The following is a 27,720-nucleotide window of genomic DNA, read 5'->3' as shown; positions in this document are numbered from 1 at the left end:
CGTAGAAATCCGAAATTTTGCCGGGGAGCTGTTGGAACAGCCGGGAGAGGTTGACGCAGAAGCTCTAGGAGCCAAAAGAGACAATGCAGGGTTGACTCAGGGCCTACGCAGGGCCAACACAGAGATAGCCGAGGGTTTGCCATTTTTGCTGCCAGATCAACCGAAACTGCCAGGTGAAGAGAGGTAATCTCACTTAGTTTTTTGCCAATATATTTTTCTCTGTAACTGGATTGCCAGGAGGGCATCCAACATTGTATGCAGAACTACTGCTTAATAATATAAAACACTTAGAGTTGCTGCACCGGTTTTCCTGCATTGGGTTTTTTCGGGGACTATTTTGTCCAAAAATAACAGTGTCGTATGTATCTTGTTCTTTGCTCAGTTTCTTGTTTCATGTAATCAAATTAAATTGGTGTAGGTTGCAGAAGTAATTTACTTCAATATTTTTTAGAAAATAACTTGATAATGTATATTAAAATCAAGTAGGAGAAGTAAATTCAGTTTTGTTGCAATAGGGTTCCTTGAGTATAGGAATTTTCACATCAAGGGCTCAAGGAAGGCCATATACCATTCTCGGATTTGAACCTTTTTTGACTTGGAGGGTTATCGAGTTCTTTTAAGGGTTTAGGGCTTAAAATTTTTGCAAATTGATCATAAAATTTAATTAAAAATTCTAGGCCTATTTGCTTGCAAGGCCGTGAGCATTTTATGCCTCCTCTTCATCTTGGCCGTGAGCATTCAAAGGTCGTTCTTCTTTTTTTGTGAGGGCGCTAGGCCTCTAAGGGTTTGAAACGATTTACTTGGAGGAGTTTCTTTAGTCAAGTTTGAGGAAGATCTGTTGTTATTTGCCTTGCTATTTCATTGTATCTTGGGGAGTGATTTCTGTCATTGTAAGGATTTATCACTTGTAACCCTCCTCAAGGTTTCAACGGGCCCTTCTCATTGTCTAAAGGATTTCTCTTTGTAATAATAATAATAATAAAAGATCTTGTTGCCTAAGGGAGCTTGGGATTTTCCCATGGTATCCCTCCTCATTTAAAAGGGAGGATCTCTCTTGTTCTTAGTTTAGTTTTCTTTTTCATTAGTCTTAGATCTGATTACTAAGCTTTTTCTTGCTGTCATTTTATTAGCTAGAGTTTCATTGTCATCATAGCTTAGATCTAAATCTCTTGAGCTGCATCTGTTCTTTGTCGTCTTCTAATTGCTCTTGTCACCATATTGGCTATTTGATCTACTTGCTCATTTATTTAAAGTAGTCTTTCTATCTTCTTGTTAGCAATCTCATTTGCCATCATTTACTTGTGCTTTCATCATATAATTCTCACTTGCTTCAATTGTCATAATATAATATAAGTGAAGAACATCTTAAGGAGCACTTTTCACTAAAGGCATTTGAGTTATTGTATTAACATCTGGATCTGATTGTCATCTCTTTCATTTCTCTTGTTTCATTGAGTAATCTTAACTTGCTTCATAAATCATTGTCATAAGATAATTATAATCTTGTGTTCTAAGTATTCATCATAAATCTTGATTATAAGTGGATTGGCATTTCCTTTATTGAAGCATCTTGTTACAATTGAATCTCATTGAAGCATTTGCATTTGCATTCTAGATCTAGACTTGCATCTTTAAAATTTACCTCCAAGCATAAGCTTGGTTGATAGAAAGTTTAGGACAACCTTCTCCACCATTCAATTTAAGGAGCTTGACCCTTAAACAACAGTTAAAACGAGTGACCTTGCAGTTCTCTTGTGGCCCAGTCCCTTGTAGGAACAGAGGCACTTGGGTTGCTAGAAGCCTTGGGTAGGTATCGTTAATGAGGCCATAGCCTCCTTCCCCAACACTTCTTCCAACAACCTTGTTCTAAGACAAGTTTTGACAATTGAGGAGAAGGCATTCACCATAGTTTAGGCATATAATTAAAATCAACCAAGACCTTGCATCTCACATAGATTAGTCTTGCATTCATTCATCTAACATTCTCTTTCAATTGGTTATTGTAATTGGAATTGTGGGCTCATTATTTACTTGCAAGCTTTACTTTATTTCAAGCTTATTGTCTCTTGAATATCATTTTCTTTATTTACATGTTTATCTCAAATCTTATTGCTCATATTTCTAGTTGCTCTTCATCTCTTGATCTCTCGTACTAACCTTGTCTTGCAGCATTGCCTATCTTGTTACTTGAAGTACTATTTTATTATCTTGCAAGTATTTTAATTTATATTTGAGCATTGTTATTGAGGCACTGGTCTTTCACTTTCATATCATGTTGAGTGTCATAAAATCCATCTCTTAAGATCTACATTGCTCAATAATAATCTTACTTGCTAATTAATCTTAAATGAAGTTATCTAGAGAGGTTATTGCCTTGCCTTAGATCTCTTAGATTTGTTATTTCCAACAAGTTTTCCATTAGTTTCATCTTTAGGGACTACCCCCCTTAACTTGCCTAGGAGAGAGCTTAAATGGAGTGAGTAGGGAATAGGTGACAACCCCTACTCTGAGCGTTGCACCATAAAGACTATACCTTGTGGGGTTGGAAACTTTTCCCACATCTAGGTTTACATCTTAGGTGACAACAATTACTTTTCTCAGTAGCTCAGCTTCATTTATTTTATGCTTTACCTGTTAGCATATAGGAGTGGATTTGGAACTCCTATATTATGTTGCTGTTGGATTGTACTAGAGTCCTATTGTCCTACCAATTTGGTTATTTGTGGGCATTAATAAAATTATCTTGTCTTATCTTATCTAACTTTTCTAGATGATTTTGGTAGAGTACTTCTATAAGTTTTCACATGAAAATTGCATGTTTCAAAACTTTCTCACATCTTTCTTGTTGCTTAGCACTTACTATTTTTTCAGAAGGTACATGCTTTCTGTTGATTAACTGCTGATTTTGCTTAGAGATATGGAGCCCTCACCTCATTTGTTTCTTAACATCCAGCCAAAATAGCAGATTTCTTACTTGAATGTAAGCCAAAAGCAAACTAGCATTCACACGACATAGAGACATTGGTGAAACAAAATTGATCAGTTCTGTATGTAGCAACCCCAGCACTCGTATTTTGATAAGCCACAGATTGTCATATCTTTGTATATTACATCTGTACAATCACGGAGAAGTGAAAGGACAGTATTTATATATTCAACTTTTTGTCTTACTAAAGTATACAATACTATATGATTTTGTTCAATTATAAGTTACAATCTGTGCATGTTCAGCAGAAATTGGTTGTTTTCACATTTTTATCTCATTATATCGAATCTATACATATTGATACAATTTATTAGGATTTTATATTTAGATTTTCCTTCCAAGCATTAAACTAACATTTTTCTTGTTCAGGCAGGTATTGACATTGCCAAGCTATTTTTGGAAGGGGGAGACACTGTATGTACTTTTCTTTAATTTTCTTTACTTTTTTGCTTTAGCATACATTGGGTCATTGTTGAATGGTTTATTTCCCACTATGTAATGATTTTCCTTGTTATATTTTTCCTTTCTCAAATTATTTGATTTATTATTTGAGATACAAATGTTTACTAGGACACAATGGCTGGTGAAAACCATCCACTGCCTATAGCTGATTCTTCTAAGGCATTTACAATATATTTTATTGCCAAGAATTCCAAAGCAACTTGTCTATGTGATTTCTTGCATTGAGTTCTTCATAGGTGCTCTTTAAAGAAACAATTTTGTTGAAAGATCAATCCCCCATTCTTGAAACACATAAAGAAAAGAGGAACATTTCATAGGAGTAACATAGATACAAGCCTACTTAGGCACTATGGGTATGTGATAGTTAAGTCCAGTGTATTCTTTATAGTGAAAAGTTAGGACATAGGGACATGCTCTATGGCTAGCCAAGCCTCCCATGGAGACCATCCAATGATCAATACCATGTGATCCTAGCACACCATTCTAAGGCATTTCCTAGAACCAGTGCTACCATATGACTGCATGCCTTAAACATCTAGCATGGTGCTGAAGAAACTTAGTGACTTGAGCTCATTTCCAGCAAGCAATCAATATTGTCTATGGAAATAGTACAACTCCTCCACACCTAGCTAGCTTTCTCACTACCTCAACATGTAGCAAGCATGGATAATTTAATCACGATGACTATGCAACATTGTAACCTGATTATACTAGAATTAAGAAAATATAATATAGGTATGTGCTAATTCCCAGTAGTTTAGTGTCAGATAAACAATGTGGCCCACTCCGACACATAATGTTTTTGAATTTAATGCATCACCATGGAGTATATCGTTATGGCATTATGATAATGGATTTAGAGAAAAGATCATGCAGCTTTCCTTGTATTCATATCCGATAGTAAGTAGCATTCTCATGTTGTGGGAGAAAGTGTTCTTTATTGGTTTTGCAACTAGAGAAGACCCTATAATAATCCACTTGAATTCAACATGCATGATAAGACTGAAAACACTGGACACAACTTTTGAGAGAAGAATTTGCCTCCTTTTTGTTATACTTTACTGGTTGTTCAGAAACTGTTCTTCACTAGTGCATACCTTAAATGGATCCATACAGCCCTGAGATCTGTGCATAAAATAATTGCAGCTGGGTTAAGAGGGTGTTTCCCCTCATATGGCATGAGGCCTTGATCTAGTGTTAAAGACCCCTTTTGAACAGGCTGCACATGGAGATTTGCCATTGCAGGTCTTTGTAATAGATCTTGATATCTTGTCTTTGATGCTTGCGGACCCATGTAATGACCCAGTTTGGATCCCTTGAATATTTTGTAATTAAATATATTGTTAAATGTTTTGTTTCCAGCATGTTATTACCATGCTTTAATTAGCACCACGAGGAATTGCCATGGTGTCTAGAACAGTTGGAATACAAGTATTTCACTTTTGCAGATTTAATAAAGTCCTAGGATTGACTAAGGCAGGAGCACCTAAAGGGGATGTTGCCGCAAAATCTAGCTGGTGTTGTTTTTCCACAACACTGGTGTCTAGGATAGAATCTTAAATCACTGACACTACCAAAACAAGTTTCACAACAAGTCTACTTTGCACAGCAGATTATAAACAAGAGTAAATCTACTTTGCACAGCAGATTATAAACAACAGTAAATCTACTAGTGCACCAAATATATACAACTTTTTACACAATCTTGTACAATAACCCAATATTTATTATATCAATCCAACTGAATGATACAACAGTCTAGGGCCCTTGTACCAGGGATAATGGCCCTCAATTATCCACTGGTACAAGATATACAACAACTAGGGCTTGGTGTTTGTCGTGATGACTGCCAATCTACCCTGAACAAAATACTATGATTGTCTAGCTGATGTAGCGCTCCTCACAACTGCCTTGGTCGTACCTTGTACACATTTGCTCTGTCCTTCAGCTCCCGATCTACAACATCTGCCTCCATCATTGTACCAAGTCCATTTGGCCACTGAATCTCGACTCCACTCGCTCTCCCATTGACTGTTAGTCCTTCAATGCATCAACACATCGAAACTCCTGCTGAGTTGTTCACTACTCCGTTTGTGAACAACTCTCAATTTTCCACCACTGCTCCTTAGCTACTTAGGGACTTCTACCCACTATAGTCTTCCTACGTTGCCACCTGTCACTGCAAGATATCCTTCTACCACAATGAACACGGGCTAGGAGTGCTGCCCTTCTTCTGCTGTAGATTTCCTTCTCCACTAGGCATGTCTAGGGTTACTCAAACTGTTCCTGGCTGATCAGTCCTATGAGCTCTCCTTCTGCTACATCTAACAATCTCTTATTCCATCAAGAGACTTGTTTCTTCGGGCTTGAAGCAAGCCTCTACAATCCTCCCAAGTTGTTTTTTAGGTTGCCCCAATTCTACTAAACATAGGCCCACACTTGGTCAACTCTCACGCCGCCCTCCAACATACCACAAGCGTCTAATATGTTGTACTCTCCTAGGACCTCACATCCATGTGAAAATTTCTGAATCTACATATCAAAAATCCTACTGCAATCATTGGTTTATCATCTCCTACTTGTTCTTTACATTCAAAAAGTTATTTAGTTATTTAAAGTTTAAACAACGATGAAAACACTATTATAGACTACACATACATACAGAGCATGAACTAAAATAAAATGAGACAATCATGCAAGGGACACCGTTATTTTTGGACAATCGTCCGTAGAAAAACCTAATGTGGAAAAACCGGTGCAGCAGCTCTGAGGGTTTTAATATTAAGCAGTAGTTCTGAATACACTTTGGATGCCCTCTCGGCTATCCAGTTACTTAGATAAAAATATACTGGCAGAAACCTAAGTAAGATTGCCTCACTTCAGCTGGCAAAAATTTCTTCGTCCCGGCAACTGGATTGATCATCCCTGGCTACAAATGCGTCGCCCCTACACAGTAGCTGCGTGGCCCTACATGGAGCACGCTGGGACACTGCATTAGAACTGCGCTGCCTCCTCTGCCTCCTGAAGCTTTGACGTCAGCCTTTCTGGCTGATTTTGCTGCTCCTTAGATTGAATTCAAATTTCTGCTGGAGGGTGGCTCTTCCCTTTTGCTGGAAATGTGTGGGCCCTTCTTGGCCCAGCGTCAGCCTCACAGGGTCTGCGTTGCCTCCCATGGCGTCTCTCTGCTAAGTATTCGAGGTCTCGGAGAAAATCCTCCGACCTCAACTATCTCTGCCTCTCTGTTGCAACAAATCACTTCAATTTTCTTAGCAAACCTCGCCTCAGAAAAATCGAACTCTTTGATCTCTCAAGTGTATCTTCGACTGACCCTCAAGCCTCCGCTTATGCTTTTCCTGTTGATGAATCAACGACCGAGATTAAGTCCCTAATCAACGGCTAAGGTTAAAACAAACTTGATCCTTGTCACTTAGAAGTTTCTCACCCATATTCTTATTAATACCCATTAATATTTTTATTTCCTAAGTTTAGACTTAGGAACCCATTAAAAATATTAATTATTTTAATAACTCATCATCCGGGTGGAATTTCTCCAAACGATTTCTAGGTTCTGGAGATCGCATGTATTCTAAACCCTCCACAAAATTTCGGAGCTAGAGCACATCCGATGCTACCCAAAATCGACACTCCCTCTTAGCGAGGAATGTGCTCTAGCAATACTTGCCCATAGAAGCATTACACTAATCCACTACATCGGTCCTCTGTGTTGTTGATGCTCGACCTGATGCCCTTCGTCCACTGCACTGCTGCTTCCTGTATTGTTGCCCATGACTCTGCCACTGCCACTGCTACATCTGTACTACAACTCCCTCTCAAAAATGCTGCTTCATGCTGCCCATAGCACTGCCACTGCTAATCGCTACATTGCAACTCAGTTACTGAGAAGTAAGTAACTGAAACCTCACCCAAACACTGACATGCTGGTCTGTTTGGATGCCTTGTAACGCTAAAGCTACCTTTGCTGCTAATCTGTGCTGACCCTCTGCTGCTACTGCGCTGTTGCAATCTGTTCTGTGCTTCTCGCATTGCTACAACATCCACTGCGCTGCCTCAGACTTTGGCACTCTAACAAGGCCACTGTCGCTCCATCACACCTCGCTCCAACTGACACCCGTCATTATGCTACTGTTGTTAAGGGCTCCCGTAGCCATATGTGATCCAAGAGTTTGGGCACCTCAAGGATCCTGCCCGCTTCATGTAGTCCTTTCGACTACAACTCCATATTGCCCCACCTCTTCTCCAGAGGTGCATGAGCACTCATGGCGCAATTGTGATCCTCGCCTTCCTTGTCAGCTTATGCTGGAGCAACCTTTGAGTTAGAAGCCTCCCCCTTGCCCTTCTTTCGGGGGCACTAAGTGGCATAATGTCCCAGTTCCCCACAATTGAAGCATTTGACCTTGGTTATGTCCTTCTCCTTTTTCTTTCGCTGCCCTTGCTGTCCCAATGATGCGAGAGCCGCATCCTCCTCCTCCTCCTTCTTGACCTGGGCACTTAGATGGCTAATGTAATCTTTACCAAAGCCTAGATTGCTGATGTAATCTTACCAGAGCCTAGATGGCGATGTCATATAGTAGCCAGAAGAAAAAGTCTTACAATGATGAATCAACAAAGGGTTGAGACTTTCAATTATATGTAAGGTATTTTGGGTTTACAATAGAGTTTTATGGCTAAAACATGCATAAAATAACAATAGAATGATGACGTCTGCCCTACAAATAGGGTTTAACATACAAAGAATGTTAGATTTTGCTTTTAGACAATTATTTAGTGCAATTTCTATTTAAAGAACAATGACACATCAAAGGAAATTACCTTTTTACCAATATTCCGTATAAACCCTAACCCTAACGTTAAATATCTAGAATTTAATAGAGAAGAAATATAAATTAATTGGAGAATAGGGTTCGATCTGTTGAGAAATCTAGGTCATACAGTTAGGGTGTTTATTAAATTGATTTCTCTACAATTCTTGACATTTTCATGTGAGCTATATTAAAGCATTAGCATTAGCATTATTATTTAGTTCTATTCATCATCAAGACAAATGCCAATAAGAAGATCACAATGCAAACATAAGAAAACCATATTTAGGTTGCTAGCCAAGGCCAAAACCTCTCCTAGAGATGAAAACACACAAAAATATCTTCTTATAGAATTTCAATGAAGACTTCCAAGACCTTGACGTTGACCCAAGAAAAATCCTTCCAAGAGATGAGCCAACCAAACCCAAAAAAAAACTTTGCAAAATCGCACGTGTGAGCATGCAAAGACGAAAATCAACTTCTTTTCCTCCTTCACTGGCCTCCACAAAAATTCGCTTCTCCTTCTCTTCTTCGCTGGATCAGACCACCTTATCTTCTTCGCTAGGATCAGAGATATATCTTCATAGATGTGTGTGTCAAATGAGAGGAGGCTTCTCTTTAAATAGGCTTCCTTGAGTGCAAATTATGCCTCTTTAGGCCGACTTGTGGAAGGTTGGCTGACCCATCTCTTGGAAGCTTCTAGACACAACAAATTACAATAATAATTTTTCTTCTTTGTTACATGGGCCCTCCAAGGGCTAGACCATCATGAAATTGACCCTTGACTTGACAACAAGACCCCTAGAGGACTCGATGGGTACTTTGACTTAGTACCACAACACGATGGGCAAGAAACCCATTTCAATAAAATAATTTTTCTTTTTACAAATAATTTTTCTTTTCTTTTCTTTTGACAAGTACATCAATAATTACATCAAGTCATGACTCAAGAACAATTATGAAGGTCGACACTAGTTACATTTCAACATTATCAACACCACATATACTACTGCCTTATTCTAAATGGGAAAATGGAGTCTTTTAGGGAAAATTCAATGAGAACGTCTTTGTTGAAGAGGGTGAGATGAATGGGACATCTACTTATAAACCTTAGTGGTTTCCTTATAAGGGGAGATTTTAAATTTAAGAGATGCACGCTCGGAGTTCTCTTCAAGGATTCAAGGAAAACAATTTTACATATCATAAAGGAGCAAGATTTCTAGATAGATTTAGCAATTTTAACCATGGCACACATAGAAACCCTACTTCACAAATATAACAAGCAAAATATAGAAAATAGGCAATAAATTTACAAAATTCTCACAAATATCACTTCAATAATCCTAGGAACCCAATATCACATTTTGGCCAAGTAGAAGAGACAAGGACTAATGCACACTCCCAAAGAGAGGAGGGTGTGATGAGTAAATAATCATGATAAAATGAAATAAGGCCTCCTATATTTATATGAGGTCAAGCATGCCTTATTTCCATAATTTTACAAGCAAATCCCTAAAACAAGTTTGCTTAAGCATTCAATGAGTCTAAGGTCACAATTTGACCTTAGGATAACTCAAAAACATAACATACATGCCAAAACTAGCCCACATGTGTGGGAAATAATGATCTCTACCATGATGCCATCCTCCATAAATGCTTGAGGTTCATTAACCAAGTGAAAAAATGGATCTTTAGTGCTCCTCACTCCAAGAAAAGCTCAAAGTGTGTGAGTATTGTTGCCTCAAAATCTAGCAGGTCTTGGGAGAGGGATCACAACACAAGAACTAGACCAAGGGACAACAATGAAATGGAGGCCCACTGTCACCATAATCTCCAATTCCTACTCTTTAGTAGATTTTCAATAGAAGGGACGCTTCCCGATATAAGTCACCTAATGGATATTCTAAGGCAATGGTTCAAAGGTAATGAATGGGATAGGCTCAAGGAGGGCACTTAGACTAAGGACAAGGCACAATACAATAAGACTAGGAATAGTGTGTTCTTCAAGAGGCCTATCAAAGGTACTTATGGCATAGGGTTTAAGGGATAAGCAATGATAATGGCTTACAAAGGCACATAAGACCAAGAAAAGGCTGATGAAAAGTTGATATGTTCAACAAAGGGCCCACAAGCCTTCAACAAACTCTAAGTTGAAGCCTTGGTGCTAGGTTAGGGTTTCCCTAGTGTAAAATTACCTAGGGTTTGTGACATCAACCCTAAGGAGGCCGATTTAATCATGGAAAAGGCTAGATTTTGATGCAATGTGACTCAATCCATGTGTAAGACCTCACAACAATCCATTGTCTTACCCATATTTGAATTCAACCCTAAACCCTAGCTTAGTGGCTTACCTTAAAGGGCCAAAAATGAGGGAAAAAGAGAAAATAATTTTGAAAAGGATCTTCAATGAGGTTTGATCACCTATGTCGAAGCCAGTGTCTGTTCCTTGTGTGATAGAGTCTAAGGGAAACCTACTATGGAGATATCAAACCCTAGAAGGGAGTAAGGGGAAAAAACCTAGTTAACATTTTATGAGGGGACAAAATTAGAGGAAATCTCACTTAGAGGTCCTCAAGGGATGTCATTCATTTTCTAATTTAAACAAATAATATTTTACCACTATTACATAGAAAGATATGCAATTTAACAAGAGCGTAGAAACTCTAGCAAACATTATTCCCTGCAATAACTATTAAAAGTTAATCAATAATAAGAATACTCACAAGATATGCATGAACAAATCCTCCATTATCCCAAAGTGATGTCTCCACAACATGAGCTAGTCTCCAATAGCAAAATTATCCACAAAGAACAAACCTCCACAAGAATACAAGGCTACAATAGCTAGTTCAAAGTTCTCTATGGAGGCCGAAATAGTCCACAAGTGATGATGAGAATCAAATGTAAGGTGACCTCTATTTATATGAGATCTACCTCAAGTAATATTAGCCTAAGAAGCCCCTGAAACAATTTTGACATGTAAACCTTGTGTTACAAGTCAACCCACTAGCTTTATCAAATTATGCCTCAAAAGACCCACACCTGTGAGCTATAAGCCTTAAAAATGTTGATGTCATGCCATTTTTGGGCTCCAAATGTCATGTCAAGGTGAGATGAAGGCTAAAAATGTGTCTATGTGCTAGGATCATCCACCATTTAAGGAGTGTCCTTCAAATCCAATCCAAATCATCTTTAGGGGTAGCAAATCCAACCGTGGTTTCATCACATCTTCTCCATGGGTCTTCAATGATCAACACAAGGTCTTCTCTCCCCAGTGTTAGGGCTCCATCAAGTGCAACAAGCCCTCCCTAATCATCTCTTGGATGACTATCCTTCTCTGGGCTCTAAATCAAGGCCTGCCGATCAGGTAGTGTCAAGGCTAACTTGGGGGCATGCTGGGTCCAATGGTGCAATCATAAAGAATCCTCTCTGCTGGGACAAATAAGATCAACATCTTGGTTCATGGGGCTGCTCTGGGACATGCATCATTTGCTCAAGTCATCATAAGGCCCTGTTGTCGCACAGAGTGTCTAGACACCGCGACAACGCTCAGATCAGGGGGTGTCATCCTGATCCCCAATCTCTCCATTTAAGCCGTCTCCCTATAGCAGGTTAAGTGGGGTAGACCCTATGGGATAGAAGAGAACCAGCCAGTTCGGGAGACACAGCGAAGCAATCAAATACTTGATTAAGTCTTAGTGAAACTTCGAACTTGATTTAATTTTAAATGATTACAACTAGTGTCTTATGGTGTCAATGATCCAAGGTAATCAATTAGCTGCTGCTGCTTATGAAATAATTAATGATTGCTTGAAAAATTTGTAAAATATCTGATATGTAACGAGCATTATATAATTCAAGCAATAACGAAAGATTTTCTATAGAAGCACAATGTCTTAGCAATTAAATTTCAAGAGATGCAAATGCTTTAAATAACCATAAAATTTAAATGCTAACCAGCTAGAATTTAAAATGATTATGCTTGAAATTCCAAATCTAGGAAATTTATCACTTTCCAATAGTTAAACTCCAGATAAAAATTTAAGCACATTTAACTATAGTAAAATGATGAATACTGATACCACAACAGAAAAAAGACATCAAAAGGAATTTCCAATTTTTAATTAGTCTTTTTCAAAAAAATTTAAATCTTTTAAATTTTTATAATTTTTGAATGATTTGGATTTTTGGGATTTTTTAAATGTTTATTTTCTTTTTAATTTTTAATTTTTTATTTGAAAAGAAAGAAAAATAAAAAAAAATCAAAATGAAACTAAAACGAAAATGAAATTGAAAATGAAAAGAGTCAAAGTAATAAATATTTTTCAAATTTCTTTCAAACAAGATAAAATAAAAATGAAAATTTGAAATGTCAATGACAAATTAAGCCTAACGATATACGAACCAAATGAAATGAAAATCACCTAAACCAACCCTAACTTAAATCATATGCTAACCTAATCATACCCATACTTAACAACAAAGAAAAGAAAATCGAATGTGTATTGCTGTTGTGTGCAGGTACGCAGATGAGAAGAGAAGCTTGACAGCAGGAGGATGCGGACCGTGTTTGCGTGAAAGTGGTAGCGTGAAGGGTGAAGGGGCTGCGTAGAGTGTGGGTGGGAGGGTTTGGATGGCAGCGTGGAGAGCTAGAGGAAAATGGACGCAGGAATCCGCAGATTGATGAGGAGCAGCGATGACTGCGTGGCGCTGGAGGGAAGTAGATGATGGCTGAGGGATATGCATGCAAATTTGGAGATGGTTTGATGGGAGTGCATAGGTATGAAGCCATGGACAGAGTGTACACAACAGTGAGGGCTGCGGAGCTGAGAGGGAGCAGCAAGAATAGTGCTGGAATGTATACGCAGCTAAGGAGATAGCATGCAGTGAAGGTTTGAGACAGATTGAGGGTTTGTGTGGAAGACGAAGCGAGGGAGATCACGCAGATAAGGGAAGGCAGCGATGAGAAAATGGGGCTACGTTTAATTGTAAAATGCAACGTGAGGATTTCAGTTTTTATTTTTATTTTTATGATTATGTTTTTTGCAGGTTGAAGGGTTGGATGGTGTGAGGAAAATCGATGGAGCAAGCAAGTGGATGATGAGGGAAGAGCTGTGAGGAAAATATGCAAGGAGAGAGGAGCAACGATGAGGGTTTGGACAACTGTGGAAGAAGGGGGTTTAATTTGCAGCAGGGTGAGAGGAGCCGAAATTTCCAGAAAACACCAGGACAACATACACAAATCAGAATTTTCTGCTAGAAAAATGACCTCAGGCAACAGAAAGACTGAAAACTCAGGCAGCAGACCGGAGAACTTCCACGAGAACCTCCAAATATTTTCTAGAAATCTTAATGAAATTTTTAATTTGCTTTACTTCAGATTTCTTTGAAACCCTTCAAAATTCCAAATTTGAAAACTTGATTAATTTCCTGAAAAAATGATGCTGATGGACCAACAGAGATCCAAATCTTACCCTGCAGGGCCTAGATCTGGAGTCTGTACAACCTTCATTTTCAGATTTGCAACCTGTCCCTGAAAACATAAACAACCAGAAATCGAATATGAAAAAAAAAATGAAACCCCAGAAACCCTTGTTGACCACTACGTGTCAACTTCCCATAGCAGTACACCCCCTTTTCTTCACGAAAGGGATAGCGCTTGATTGACGTGTCCGTGCCATTCGACAGTCATCGTCGACTTGATCAATTTATGTTGTAAACCCAGTCTGCATGTGTGAATTGTAAATAATCTGAGCAGAGGTGAGTCATGTATGTAAATTGCCTAGGTGGACCTAATTTTCTAGTGATAATCTATGTTCCGGAAGGTTTTTTCTCTCACCGATCCATGATCGGCAGAGTTTTCCTTCAGCGTAACCCCAAAGCCGGAATGAATTTTGTCATTAGAATCTTAGAGGAATCCTAATGTGTTAATCTGCTAGATTATATTTTGTCGCGGAACTGGGTGGTCTATGAGAGTCTATGTCAAATGGGTTTTCCCCCTTGAGATGTAAAATTGTAAAAGTCATGATGTAAAGTGTCTTGAGGGTTAGGAAATGTTTTAATCCCCTCATAGGTCCTAAGTCCTAAGTCCTAGGTCCTAGGTGATTTTTCCAAAGGCTAACTTCGAGGATCCATTTAAAAATAAAAATTAAAAATTGAAAAAATAAAAAAAAAACAATAAAAAATAAAAGATATAAATAATAATAAAAAAAAATTTAAAAAATAATAATAAAATTTAAAAGTAATTAAAAAATAAAAAATAAAATAAAATAAAATTTAAAAAATAAATAAAATAATTAAAAAATAATAAAATAATAATAAGTCAAATTTTTGAGTAAATCAATGCAGAATTTTAAGTTTTTTAATATATTAAAATGCATTTAAAAATTCGATGGATGAGATTAAAAGAAATCTTGATCCTCATTGACGGTTGAGATTAGTTTGACATGGATCACTCGAACTAGCTGTTGGGAATTTTTCCTTTAAATAGGGTGCTAGGGGTCATTTGAGATGAGATTAGATCTGAGAGTCTGGTGCTAAAGAAAGCTCTCCTGTAGTCTTTTTTTGTGCAATAAAGAAAGACTTTGGGGTTAAAAATCTTGCTGGTGTTACTCTTCTGAAAGTGCTGTAAGATGATCTATGTTTCTGCATAATTTTATTTTCAGCCATTGATTTTAGCTTGATGAAGATTGATTTAGGCACAGGTATCTTGTCTGATCTCTAGGGTTTGAATGATAGTTTAGATTCTGAAATATAATGGCAGGTATTTCCATTTGATCTGGATTTCACTATCGTTTTTCCCTCTATGTTAGTGGTTGATTTTAAGCTATGCAGGAAATCTTAGTTTTAAGTTTACCAGGTGTTAGGGGAAGTTCTCGGCTGAACCAGCCAACTCCCAGATTGCGTTTTTTGAAAGAGCCCAACTAGTTTTAATCCCGGGCTTATTATCTGAAATTTTTTATGAATGCATGCAGGGTTTTCTGAAGTATCTCACATTAAATTTAAATTCTGAAAATATTTATGTGGCATAACGAGAAATCTGGCTTTTTTTTAGCCTGCAGTTTGTGAATATTGTAATTATTTAGTTGGGGTTTTCAGTTTCGTTTCCCGCACATATTATTTTTGGGTTTTCTGTTCTGTCATTACAGGTTGCAGGTATTTATTTATTTATTTTTTTCCAGGTAATCTGATTAGGGGGGTTTCCATTAGGCAATTTGAAGCAGGAAAAATTTAAAGGTTTCAGTTTCTCTGCCGCTCAACGAAATTTTTTTATTCTCTGAAAGAAAAGCTCAAATTTTTATGTGCTGTTCGTATCAGCAAACGTTTTTGCTACTCAGATCTATGTCCTTCAAGCTGCAGCTCTGGCCATTCAAATCCACGCAAATCAGCCTGCATTTTGATCTATACGCAGCCTTTCACATAGCCGCCACGCCTACCCCTCGTTGCCAAAACGTTGATTCATTCCCCATCGTGGTAGCTCCTCCCTCTGCGGTTTTCATCGCAGCCTTTTTGTTAGGATATTCCGACACATAGGAAATAGTTAAGTACAACTTGGTCTAGTATAGAGTTAGGTATAGAGTTAGGTAAAGTGTGTTTCTTTACCTTGTACATTTTGTAACTTACAATCCGACGGTCACGATATGTAGTCATCCGACGATTCATTCTCTCCTCGGTATTACCGACACTTGATCCGTGGCTTGACACCCGATTGGTCCATGATTTCTATTTAAAGCGCATGGAGGGTCATTTGTAGGGTAATCCATCTATGAGAGAAGCTTATGTAAATTTTCATTCTTTTATTAATAAATTGCCTGAAGTGGCCACGTTGGCTCAGGCCGTGGACTGTTTCCCTCTTTGAGGGTTTTAACCACGTCAAAAATACTGGTGTATTGATTTGCGATCTGGTTGTGAGCGGTGTCCTTTGGTGTTCTGTCTGAGGAACTTACCCTGTAAATTCCTACATGGTATCAGATCTATTTGAGGGCCGCGTCCATTGGTGATCCAAATCTGAAGCCGGTAGAACTGCATCCGACTGTCGTTTCCTAGATCTACTGTTTCTGACTGCTTTCGGGCCGAGAGGACTGCTGTTGTGTTGGGAGCATCTGTTCCAGTGAGGAACCCCTTTCATTTCACACGAAAAGGTTTCCGGTAGCCCTAACTGTGTCATTTTTAAGATCTGGAGGTATACAATGTTTATTTGCAGTTTATAGTTATTTTCTCTCTGTTTATTTCGGTTTCGGTTTATTTAGCCTTTTTTATTACCGGATCTATACCTTTCATTTCTGCGTATGCTCTTTGCCCTGCGACTCTGTGCTATCTGGGCAAATCAAAAACAAAAAGGAAGGATTTTTCTCATGTGTATGCTCTTTTCCCTACGCCTTAGTGTGATCTCGGAAAATCAGAAACATTGAGGAAAATATTTAGTTTCCGGCTAAAGCTAACTTTGAGCCGCAAGGTTCATTTTTGAAAATATTTAGTTTTTTCGGCTAAAGCTAACTTCGAGCCGCAAGGTTCGTTTTTTTTGTATGTCTGTGTTGGGCTTTGTGTTTTTTATTTTGTAGGGAAAAAGAGCCTTCTCAAAGCAAGCACGCAACCCAAAGCATCAACCCCCCCCCTCTCTCTCTCTCAATTTTTTTGTATAGCTCAATTGGTTCAAAGCTATTCTAAGAGAGTAGAGGTCTTGGGTTCAAGTCTCCATTTTTTGGGGGCGGATTTTTTCATTTCCACACATTCCCGCACTTTGTCGGCAACTTCATCAACTTTTTTCAAAAAGCCATAACTTCTTCATCCGGAAGCCGTTTTCAGAGCCGTTTTTTTTAAACCAGCCTAATTTTTCGAGATCTATCCATTGGAACACTTATTTTCAGCATCTTTAGCTTCAGTTTCCGTTGAAATGGAAAGTCAATACCAAGTTACCCTTGACAGCACCAACTACTTCCAATGGTTGTCCTACATTGAGGATTTACTTAGAAGTAAAGGTCTCTACAGAATAGCCTCAGGCCAAGAAAAGAAACCAAAGGATGAAGATAAGGCTGCTAAATGGGAAAATAGGCAAGATGAAGCACATGCATTGATAGGGATGTCTATTTCTCCAGATCTTAGATTCCATATTGCAGAACTTGATACTCCTGATGAAGCAATGAAACAAATCAATAAAGTTTTTGGGATTAAAAATGAACTTATAGCCCATCAACTTGAAAATGAGTTGCTTACATTGGACCCTAATAATTTTTCTTGCATTGAAGATTTCTTGTCCAAGTTCAAGACCCTTAGATATCTCTTGGAAGGTGTTAAAGTTAAGAAAGAGGATAGTAACCTTATCTATTCCATTCTTACTAAGTTGGGACCAGCCTACTCTGTGTTTGTTTCCACCTTCCATTCTAAAAGAGAAGCCTTCATTTCTCAAGGAACAGACTACAAGTCCCCTTCCTTTGACTCTTTTTGTGATTCTTTAATAAGAGAACAAGAAAAACTCTTACACCTTGGTCTTCTTAATCTTGGAAACTCTTCCAAGAAAGCGTTAGCCGCCCAGCAGCAACCAAATTCAAAGAATCCTAAGAAGTCATATCCTAAAAAGAATGGTCCTAAACCAAACAAGGGTCCTAAGCAATCTCAGCCTCAAAATGAAAAATCATTTCAACAAAATGATAAGACAAATAAAAACAAATGGAAGAAGACTAATAGACATTGCAACTTTTGTAATCGAGATGGCCACTTAGAATCCAAATGCTTTAAGAAGATGGAAGCCTTGGAAGCAGCGATGAAGAAACATAACATCCATTTGGAGCAATCTTCAACTTCAACTTCATCTTCAGGAATGGCACTTTCTGCATGTGGTTGTCAAGCATCTCGGTCTGGCTATGCACTAAATGTATCTTCTTCTTCTCATTCTCATGAGTGGCTCATTGATTCTGGAGCTTCTTATCACATGGCCAAAAACAAAGCCATGTTTTCTTCTTTAAATGATTGTAACACCAAAAATATATATGTTGGTGATGATAGATCTCTTAGTGTTGTAGGGACTGGAACTGTTCATCTAGACAATGGTCAGTTTAATGATGTATTATGTGTTCCAACCTTATCCCGCAACCTTCTATCTATATATCAGATAACTCATTCAGGTGAAGGTAAAATCGTTGAATTTTCACCTCATGATGTTGTAATCAAGGACCTAAGAGATCCTAAAAAGATTTTAGCTACTGGCATTGCTGATGATTCTACAAGGTTGTATAAGTTTCACAACTTTGGGTCATCAAATCTTCCCTCAGTATTTGTTACTCATAACGATGAAGTGAGCAAACTTTGGCATGAGCGATTTGGTCACTTAAACTATCGCTCCCTTCAGCACCTATGTAAAGAAAATATGGTGACAGGTCTTCCTATGGTATCTTGTAGAGATGGTGTTTGTTCCGGATGTGTACTCGGAAAACATCATCGGGATAGTTTTGAAAAACGTGCCTCTTGGCATGCCTCAGCCCCTCTACAGCTTGTGCATAGTGATTTATGTGGTCCACTTCCAGTTGTGTCATTCTCTGGCTGCAAGTATTTCTTAACTTTCATAGATGATTTCTCCAGACGCACTTGGGTATACTTCTTAAAACTCAAGAGTGAAGTATCTAACACATTTTTGGCCTTCAAGGCCTTTGTTGAAAAACAATCTGGACATCAAATTCTTAAGCTAAGACCTGATAATAGCAGAGAATATGTTAAAAACACATTCATCAAATTTTGCACTGAGAATGGAATTCAAATGCAACATACTGTTCCATATACTCCACAACAAAATGGTGTAGCTGAAAGGAAGAATTGCAACTTAAAGGAAATGGCTAATTGTATGCTACAATCTAAACGACTTGGTCTTAGTTTTTGGGCAGAAGCAATTAACTGTGCAAATTACATAGTAAATCGCACTCCTACTAAGGCTTTAAAGAATATCACTCCAGAAGAAGCATGGAGCTCAATCAAACCAGATGTAAGTCACTTTCGTGTTTTTGGAAGTGAAGCGTGGGCCCATATTCCAGATGAAAAGCATACAGCTTTAGAACCTAAGAGTGAAAAATGTACTTTTGTTGGATATTCTGAAGATGTCAAAAGCTATAGACTTATTCCATTTAAGTCCAAAAATGTTATCATTAGAAGAGATGTAAAATTTGATGAAAATATATCGGCCTGCGAGCCTAGTCCGGCAGATGTGCCACCTCTCCCTATCTCTTCTACTTTTGAAAACATTTCTTCTTCAGATGATGAAAGTGAGGATGACAATCCTCCCCCACCATCTCAGGATCCTCCTTCAGCTCCTCAGCTTCCAAAATGGGTTCGTGCTACTCGAGATACAGCAGGTGATCTTGCCAGTGATCCTACAGATCAGCGACGCACACGTTCTCAGTTTGACAGAGCCTCTTCTTTACTGGCTCAAGCTCCAGTAAATTATGATCCTGACACTTTTGCAGAAGCTTCAGGCCATCCAGATTGGGAAGCAGCTATGAATGAAGAATATCATTCATTATTGGCAAATGATACATGGGATCTTGTTCCTCTACCAAAGGGACGAAAACTTGTTAGATGCAAATGGGTTTACAGAACCAAGTATGGACCAGATGGGAAAGTTGATAAACATAAAGCTCGTCTTGTTGCTAAAGGTTTTTCACAGGTTGAAGGCATTGACTACATTGAAACCTTCTCCCCTGTTGCCAAAATGAACTCTATCCGCCTTGTTCTTTCCCTTGCTGCCTCGTTCAAATGGGAAGTCCATCAGATGGATGTTAAATTTGCCTTCTTGCATGGGGACTTGCATAAAGAAATCTACATGGAACAACCCATTGGCTTCATAAAAACAGACTCCAGCCTTGTATGTCGGCTTAAGAAATCCCTTTATGGTCTCAAGCAAGCTCCTCGAGCTTGGTATGCCAAAATGGATAGCTTTCTTTTAGAATCTGGCTTTTCTAGGTGTCATTCTGACAATACTGTCTACACCAAGAAAGTGGGCAAGTCTCTTATCATTCTTGTTCTTTATGTTGATGATCTTATCCTTACCGGTAGTGATCCCAACGTTATAAACCATGTGAAGTCCAGCCTTAAAAAGAAATTTGAAATGACAGACTTAGGACACTTACATTATTTTCTCGGTCTTCAAGTCTTGCAATCCAAGGAGGGTATTTCCCTTTCCCAGTCCAAGTATGCCTATGATATTCTACGCCATTTTCACATGGAAGACTGTAAGCCAACCCCTTCTCCCTTCCAGTCTGGAGTCAAACTTTCAGTCACTTGTACTTCTCCTGAAGTTGATGCTACCTTATACCGTCAACTTGTAGGAAAGCTTCTGTATCTAACCCATACTCGACCTGATCTTTCCTTTGCCGTTGGCCTTGTTGCTCGGTTTATGCAAAACCCACGTGAAAGTTATTGGAAAGCAGCTAAAAGAATACTTCGTTATGTTCGAGGTACAGTTCAGTTTGGGATTCGTTACAGTGCCGAAGCATCTCCTCTATTGGTTGGTTTCACTGATTCCGATTGGGCTGGTGACCCTGATGATCGGAAGTCTACTACCGGTTATGTGTTCACTCTTGGTTCAGGACCTATTACATGGGCTTGCAAGAAACAAGGTGCCATTTCTCTTTCATCAGCAGAAGCAGAGTATCGTGGTGCCGTAGAAGCTAGTAAGGAAGCCTTGTGGCTTCGTCAGATCCTGTCAGAGTTTGGCTTTCAGCAGCATCATCCGACTACACTTTGGTGTGATATCAAAGTGCCATTCAACTATGCAAAGATCCAGTCCAACATCAGCGCAACAAACACATTGAACTGCACATGCACTTCATCAGAAAGCTCATTCACGACCATGTTCTTGAAGTGCAATATTGTTCAACAGATGATCAAGTTGCAGACATCTTCACAAAGGCTCTCAAAGAGGCGAAGTTCACTAAACTTCGATTTATGGTTGGAGTTCAGGAAGTTGTCACTAAGGGGGGATAGGCTCTAGTGCCTCCTTCCTTCTCCTATTGTGTCATATTTGTAAATCCTTCAATCCTATCCCAAGTTGTTCTTAAGGGGGGATGTTAGGATATTTCGACACATAGGAAATAGTTAAGTACAACTTGGTCTAGTATAGAGTTAGGTAAAGTGTGTTTCTTTACCTTGTACATTTTGTAACTTACAATCTGACGGTCACGATATGTAGTCATCCGACGCTTCATTCTCTCCTCGGTATTACCGACACTTGATCCGTGGCTTGACACCCGATTGGTCCATGATTTCTATTTAAAGCGCATGGAGGGTCATTTGTAGGGTAATCCGTCTATGAGAGAAGCTTATGTAAATTTTCATTCTTTTATTAATAAATTGCCTGAAGTGGCCGCGTTGGCTCAGGCCGTGGACTGTTTCCCTCTTTGAGGGTTTTAACCACGTCAAAAATATTGGTGTATTGATTTGCGATCTGGTTGTGAGCGGTGTCCTTTGGTATTCTGTCTGAGGAACTTACCTTGTAAATTCCTACACTTCTCTCACTCGTGTGTTGCCTACCCTTATTTTCCTCAAATCCACAGTCCAAAAATCGCATCAAAAAATCGCAGCCGCATTTTTTTAAGCCATTCTTCAACCTGCATCTCCATTCCACGCTATCTGCTGCTCTCTCACTGAACCACGCAGATGTTTGCCTGTGCGTTCAGCTTCAAAGTCCTTGGTTCAAGCCCTCCGCGTTATTTTTCCTGTCGTCGAGTTCTTTTTCCCCTCATCGAGCTCCTGCACAAGACGGCAAGCAACCAGACATTCACGATTTGCATTTTTATTAATCACCACGTGTGTGCTAGGGTTGGTTAGGGTCAGCGTTCAATTTTTGGTTTTGATTTTTCTCACATCCTTAAAGCGTGTGGCTGGGCATCATTGTATTCAGTCATTTTTTTTCCCGACTTCAGGTTCTACGTAGGTTCTACATTTCAAGCGTTTTCATTTTTTTTGTTTTTTTTTGTGCATATATTTCTATATAGTGTAGTTTTAATTTAGAATTATCATCTTTTAAATTTATTTGTTTTAACCTTTGTTTTATTTGGATTTTAAATTTACAATTTTATATAAAAAACAAAAAATATTTTTTTTTTAAAAAGGAATTCGATTTCATTTTTGTTTGGTATGGTTAAGTGTTAGAGTTAGACCTTTTCTTTATCTATTATTTAATTTTTGAGCTTATTTAACTTAGGTTTTAGTTTTAGCTTTAGATATATTTAATTTTAGTTTTGTTCCATTTTTTATTTTGATTTTAAAATAAATCCAAAAAAAAATAACAAAAAAGTTAAAAAAAGGTTAGTTTTCAGGATTTAGATTAGACTTACATTTTAAGTTTTTTTTCATGTTTAAAATCTTAAAAAAAATCATAAAAAGTTTTAGATTTTCATTTTTTTGCTTTTAGATTTTGTTGAATTGAGGCTTCTGTGATCCATATCAGGTTTATGAGAAATTCTTCGGCGTAAATCACAGGATAAATCATTTGTCGACGCGTTTCGAACCAACAAGTGTGGTTCATCGTCAGGACAAGTTGAAGAAACAGATCCAGCTTAGCATGTTAAATAGTCTGAGCAGAGACTCCAACGACTATCTTGACTAACGGCTAATTTTGACTTTAGGACCAGAGTCAAGATTTAATTGAAATTAGTTAAATTATGTGAATAAATAAAAATATAAAATAATTTAAAATTGTTAAAGGTTAGTTAGAAAGTTATTAAAAAATTATAATTTGTTTTTTAAATGGGACTTAAATAATAAGTATATATATATAAAAGAAATATATACAAAGGTTAGTTAGAAAAAAATTACATAAAAATAATAATGAATAAAATTTTAATTACGAGAGTAATAAAAGGTAAAAAGATTTTATTTCATTTTAAATAAAAAATAATAATAATAATAATAATAAAATAAAAAAATAAATAAAACTAAAAATAAAAATAATAATAAATCAATAAATATATATATATATATATATATATATAATAATAATAATAATAAGAATGGAAATTAAATAAATTAATAAATTAATTAAAGTAAATAAATCAAGCGAGCGAAAAATAAAATAAAATAAAATAAATGAATAAATTAATTAAAATAAATAAAACAAGCGAGAGAAAAAAAATAATAAAATAAATAAATAAATAAAAATAAATAATAATTGAATAAAACAAGCGAGCGAGGAGGAAGGAAAAAACAAGGTGCCCAGGAAAAACGGCGAAATAAAGGGGAACCAACGAAAGCAAGAAAGGGCAAGACTAGGAAGAAAGGGCTGGGATCCAGCAGCTACTGATCTTCCAGCGATCATCTCTATTGAGATTGCTCGACCTTCTTTCAATTTCAATAGCTTCTCTGAATTTACGGTGATGGAACTGAGCAACCCTGGCAATAACCTTGGCCTCCTCAATACACACTTGATGCTTGGTCTTTTCCGCATGCTCTGCTAACGCTGAAGACTTGGTTCTTCCATGTCTTAGGTCTGCTGCATGTTCGCTAATCCTTCGATGGATGGAGCGCCCTGTTTCCCCAATATAGGAGGTCCCACAAGAACAGGGGATCAAGTAGACACCTTTCATATCTTTAGGATCAATGGGATCTTTCACTGATCTGAGGGATTTGCGAATAGTGTTGAGGGGCTTGAAGGTTGAGGGAATATCATACTTTTAGAATTTATTTTATTATATTTTTATTTTATTTTATATATATATATATATATATATATATTTTAATTATTATTATTATTATTATTATTTATTTATTATTTTTTTTTATTTTTTTTTTTCAGATTTAAATTAGTTTTGCTCAGGATTTAAAAATAAACATAAATAAATAAATAAATAAAAATATTTAAAAAATAAAAAAAAGGACTAATTAAGAATTGGAAATTCCTTTTAAAGCCTTTTTTTTTTCGGTTTATGGTATAGTTAAATGTGCTTAAATGTTTATATCTGGAAATTAACTTTTCGTGAGCTGGTTAGCTTTTAAATTTCGTGGTTTAAAGCATTTAATTTCCCTTGAAGTTTAATTGCTAGATCATCGTTAATGCGTTGTGCATTTATTGAATATCTTACATCGTTTGGGTTATTTGATGATAAATGATTGTTTTACATGGTTTATACTTCTGCAACATTTAATAAATAATCATTTAACTATCGACTCCATAAGGCACTGGTACATTAATTTCTAAATCGATCAAGTGCTAAATTGCCTTGTTCTGTCTCCCAACCCAACTGGTCCACTGTTGGTCTTCATTCACTCCATAGGGTCTACCCCCCTTAGCCCCAGGAGACGGCTTAAACGGGGAGATCGGGGATCAGGGTGACAGCCCCCGGTTTGAGCATTGTCGTGACAATCTGTGCGACAACATTTTTTGGCGCCGTTGCCGGGGATAGAGTTTTTCTGTTCCTGGCGTTTAAACGACATTCATCTTCTCATATCTTTCTCATATCTCATTTGAGCTGGCAGATTCAACATTTTTTGGCATCATTTGGATCTTTTCATCACCTTATCTTTCGTCATATCAACAACTACTCTTCAATTCGTTTCTTGTTTGGGTGGCAACTCTATTTCTTTTCATTTATTTTTCCCAGACAAGAAGCCTCTTTCATATCAACTTGTTTGTTGCTTTTTGGCTCCTAGAATTAGATTCATTGTTCAAGTGGCAACTCCACTTATTTCATCTCTTGATTTTCTTGAGCAGAGATTTCTTTCTATCATCCATTCATCATGGATTATTCGTTTAAACCATGTCATTTTACTGATGATCTCCATGATATTCCGGAAGTGGCCATTTCTAAATTACCTTTGTTCTCAAGTGGTGATCCAGTCGCTGTTAAAAGGCATCTAGGCTTGTTTACTCATATAATGATCATATATTGTAGACCCCCTCAGTATAATCATGAAAATGTCAAAATGCGTCTTTTTGTCCTTTCTTTAGAGGGTGATGCTTTGAATTGGTTTAACAATTGTCCTAAGGATTCTTTCACTTCTTTACAAGACATTGTTAATGCTTTTAAAGATAGATATGGTAATCTGGAAAGCTCGCCTTGTGTCTCTAAAATTGTGCAACAGAATGAAAGTAATCTTATGAAAGGTTCAGCTGTCGGTGAAAGATTCCAAGACAATTCTTCATATCAGAATGTGCCATCCACTTGTACCATTGCAGATCAAATCCATGATAGTGGAAAAGCAGGGACAAATGACAATGAAAAGGAAAATCAAAAGCAAATTATACAAGAACTAATGCTGCTGGTAAAAAATATGGAGATAAATCAAACTAATTACGCCAATGATGTGAGAACTTTATGCACCCACCTGGAAAAACGTAATAGGGAGATGGAGATCATGCAAAATCAGCATACTAAGGAAATTGAGGCCATGAAGATTAATCATGACACAGAAATTAGTTTTATGCAAAGCAAGTTGTCAGGCTTAGAGGAAAATATGACGACCATGAAAGCTAATCATGATAGGGAAATTAATTCTATGCAAAACAAGTTATTAGCTATAGATGAAGAAATGACTATCATGACATTCGATCATAATAATCAGTTAGCTACCAAGCAAGCAAATCATAAGGAAGAGATAAACTCTATGCAGCATTGCTTGATGACGATAATGGAAAAGAACGATAAAGTAATAAAAGATATGGAAGAAGACCATGCCAGGGAAATCAGTGCTATAAAGGTTGAACACTCTAGTCAGATAGATGCCATTAAAATACAGGTTCAGAAGTTTCAACAATGGTCAGAGGATGAGAGAAACCAGGGAACGTCAATAGATCAGGAGCCCCCTTATCTGTTACAGCAAGCTCCATCATATTATGAGGTCCTTTGTTCCATTGAAAAGTGGATAATTAAAGATGACCTGGATAAAAGGGAAATTAATAATCAGGTTGATGCTCACACGGTTAATCCACTAGTCATTGAAGATCAAGTTATAACTCATGACACCTGTGAGATTGGTCCATCATCTTTGACAGGGCAGATGCAGGATGAAGAAAGACATGTCACGCATATCTTACATACTTCATCTGATAGCTTTGAAGCAAAAAGTTCCACGTCATCAATAATACAGCCTACCAGGAAGAAAAAGCGCAAGAGGAAGAAAATGAGAAGAAGATTTGATGCATCAGACGACCATGAGCAGCTTGATTTTCGGATAGGAAAAAGTCCTACCATATGTAGAATTGGGCATGGCACATCCGACAAGCAGCTGACAGATTTGCCTGAAAGCAAGCAAATGCTCAGTATACACTATATTGAACACATCTGATGCCATGGGGCATCCTTTGTATTGTATTTCTAACCCTACTCCTTGTCATTTCAACATTTCATTTCTGTTTTAGGATTAGATTTACTTTTCCGGATAGTTAATAAATGAAGAGCTTATATCTTTCATGTGCTTAATGTTATATGATGATTTTTGGATGAGCGCTACTTATGTTTTATTATGTATTGTGTGGATGCAGATTCTCGATTCTCACATTCCTGCAGTGCAGCAACGTGTCCCCAAGTGGAGCCAGATGTTGACCACTACGTGTCAACTTCCCATAGCAGTACACCCCCTTTTCTTCACGAAAGGGATAGCGCTTGATTGACGTGTCCGTGCCATTCGATAGTCATCGTTGACTTGATCAATTTATGTTGTAAACCTAGTCTGCATGTGTGAATTGTAAATAATCTTAGCAGAGGTGAGTCATGTATGTAAATTGCCTAGGTGGACCTAATTTTCTAGTGATAATCTACATTCCAGAAGGTTTTTTGTCTCACCGATCCATGATCGGCAGAGTTTTCCTTCAGCCTAACCCCAAAGCCGGAATGGATTTTGTCATTAGAATCTTAGAGGAATCCTAGTGTGTTAATCTGCTAGATTATATTTGGTCGCAGAACTGGGTGGTCTATGTCAAATGGGTTTTCCCCCTTGAGATGTAAAATTGTAAAAGTCATGATGTAAAGTGTCTTGAGGGTTAGGAAATGTTTTAATCCCCTCATAGGTCCTAAATCCTACGTCCTAAGTCCTAGGTCCTAGGTGATTTTTCCAAAGGTTAAGTTTGAGGATCCATTTAAAAATAAAAATTAAAAATTGAAAAAATAAAAAAACAATAAAAAATAAAAGATATAAATAATAAAAAATAAAATTAAAAAAATAATAATAAAATTTAAAAATAATTAAAAAATAAAAAATAAAATAAAATAAAATTTAAAAAATAAATAAAAAACTGAAAAATAATAAAATAATAATATGTCAAATTTTTGAGTAAATAAATGCAGAATTTTAATTTTTTAGTATATTAAAATGCATTTAAAAATTCGACGGATGAAATTAAAAGAAATCTTGATCCTCATCGACGGTCGAGATTAGTTTGACATGGATCACTCGAACTAGCTGTTGGGAATTTTTCCTTTAAATAGGGTGCTAGGGGTCATTTGAGATGAGATTAGATCTGAGAGTCTGGTG

At 37.3% G+C, this 27,720-nt stretch overlaps 1 protein-coding gene across 1 annotated transcript in view; it reads left to right on the top strand.

The window, feature by feature from the left end:
• The window catches only part of LOC149138280 (Peptidase S41 family protein), a 446,406-nt gene that overhangs the window by 272,442 nt on the left and 146,244 nt on the right, over positions 1 to 27,720 (top strand). The window contains 1 exon segment of the mRNA XM_089447421.1: positions 3,356 to 3,400. Within this exon segment, the coding sequence (XP_089303547.1) occupies positions 3,356 to 3,400 (45 nt within the window).

Source organism: Pinus tabuliformis, chromosome X (genome assembly GCF_031772625.1).
Source record: "Pinus tabuliformis cultivar Carrire ecotype Pingquan chromosome X, CPIR1, whole genome shotgun sequence".
Classification (NCBI taxonomy): domain Eukaryota; kingdom Viridiplantae; phylum Streptophyta; class Pinopsida; order Pinales; family Pinaceae; genus Pinus; species Pinus tabuliformis.
This window is presented reverse-complemented; position numbering and strand designations above follow the sequence as displayed.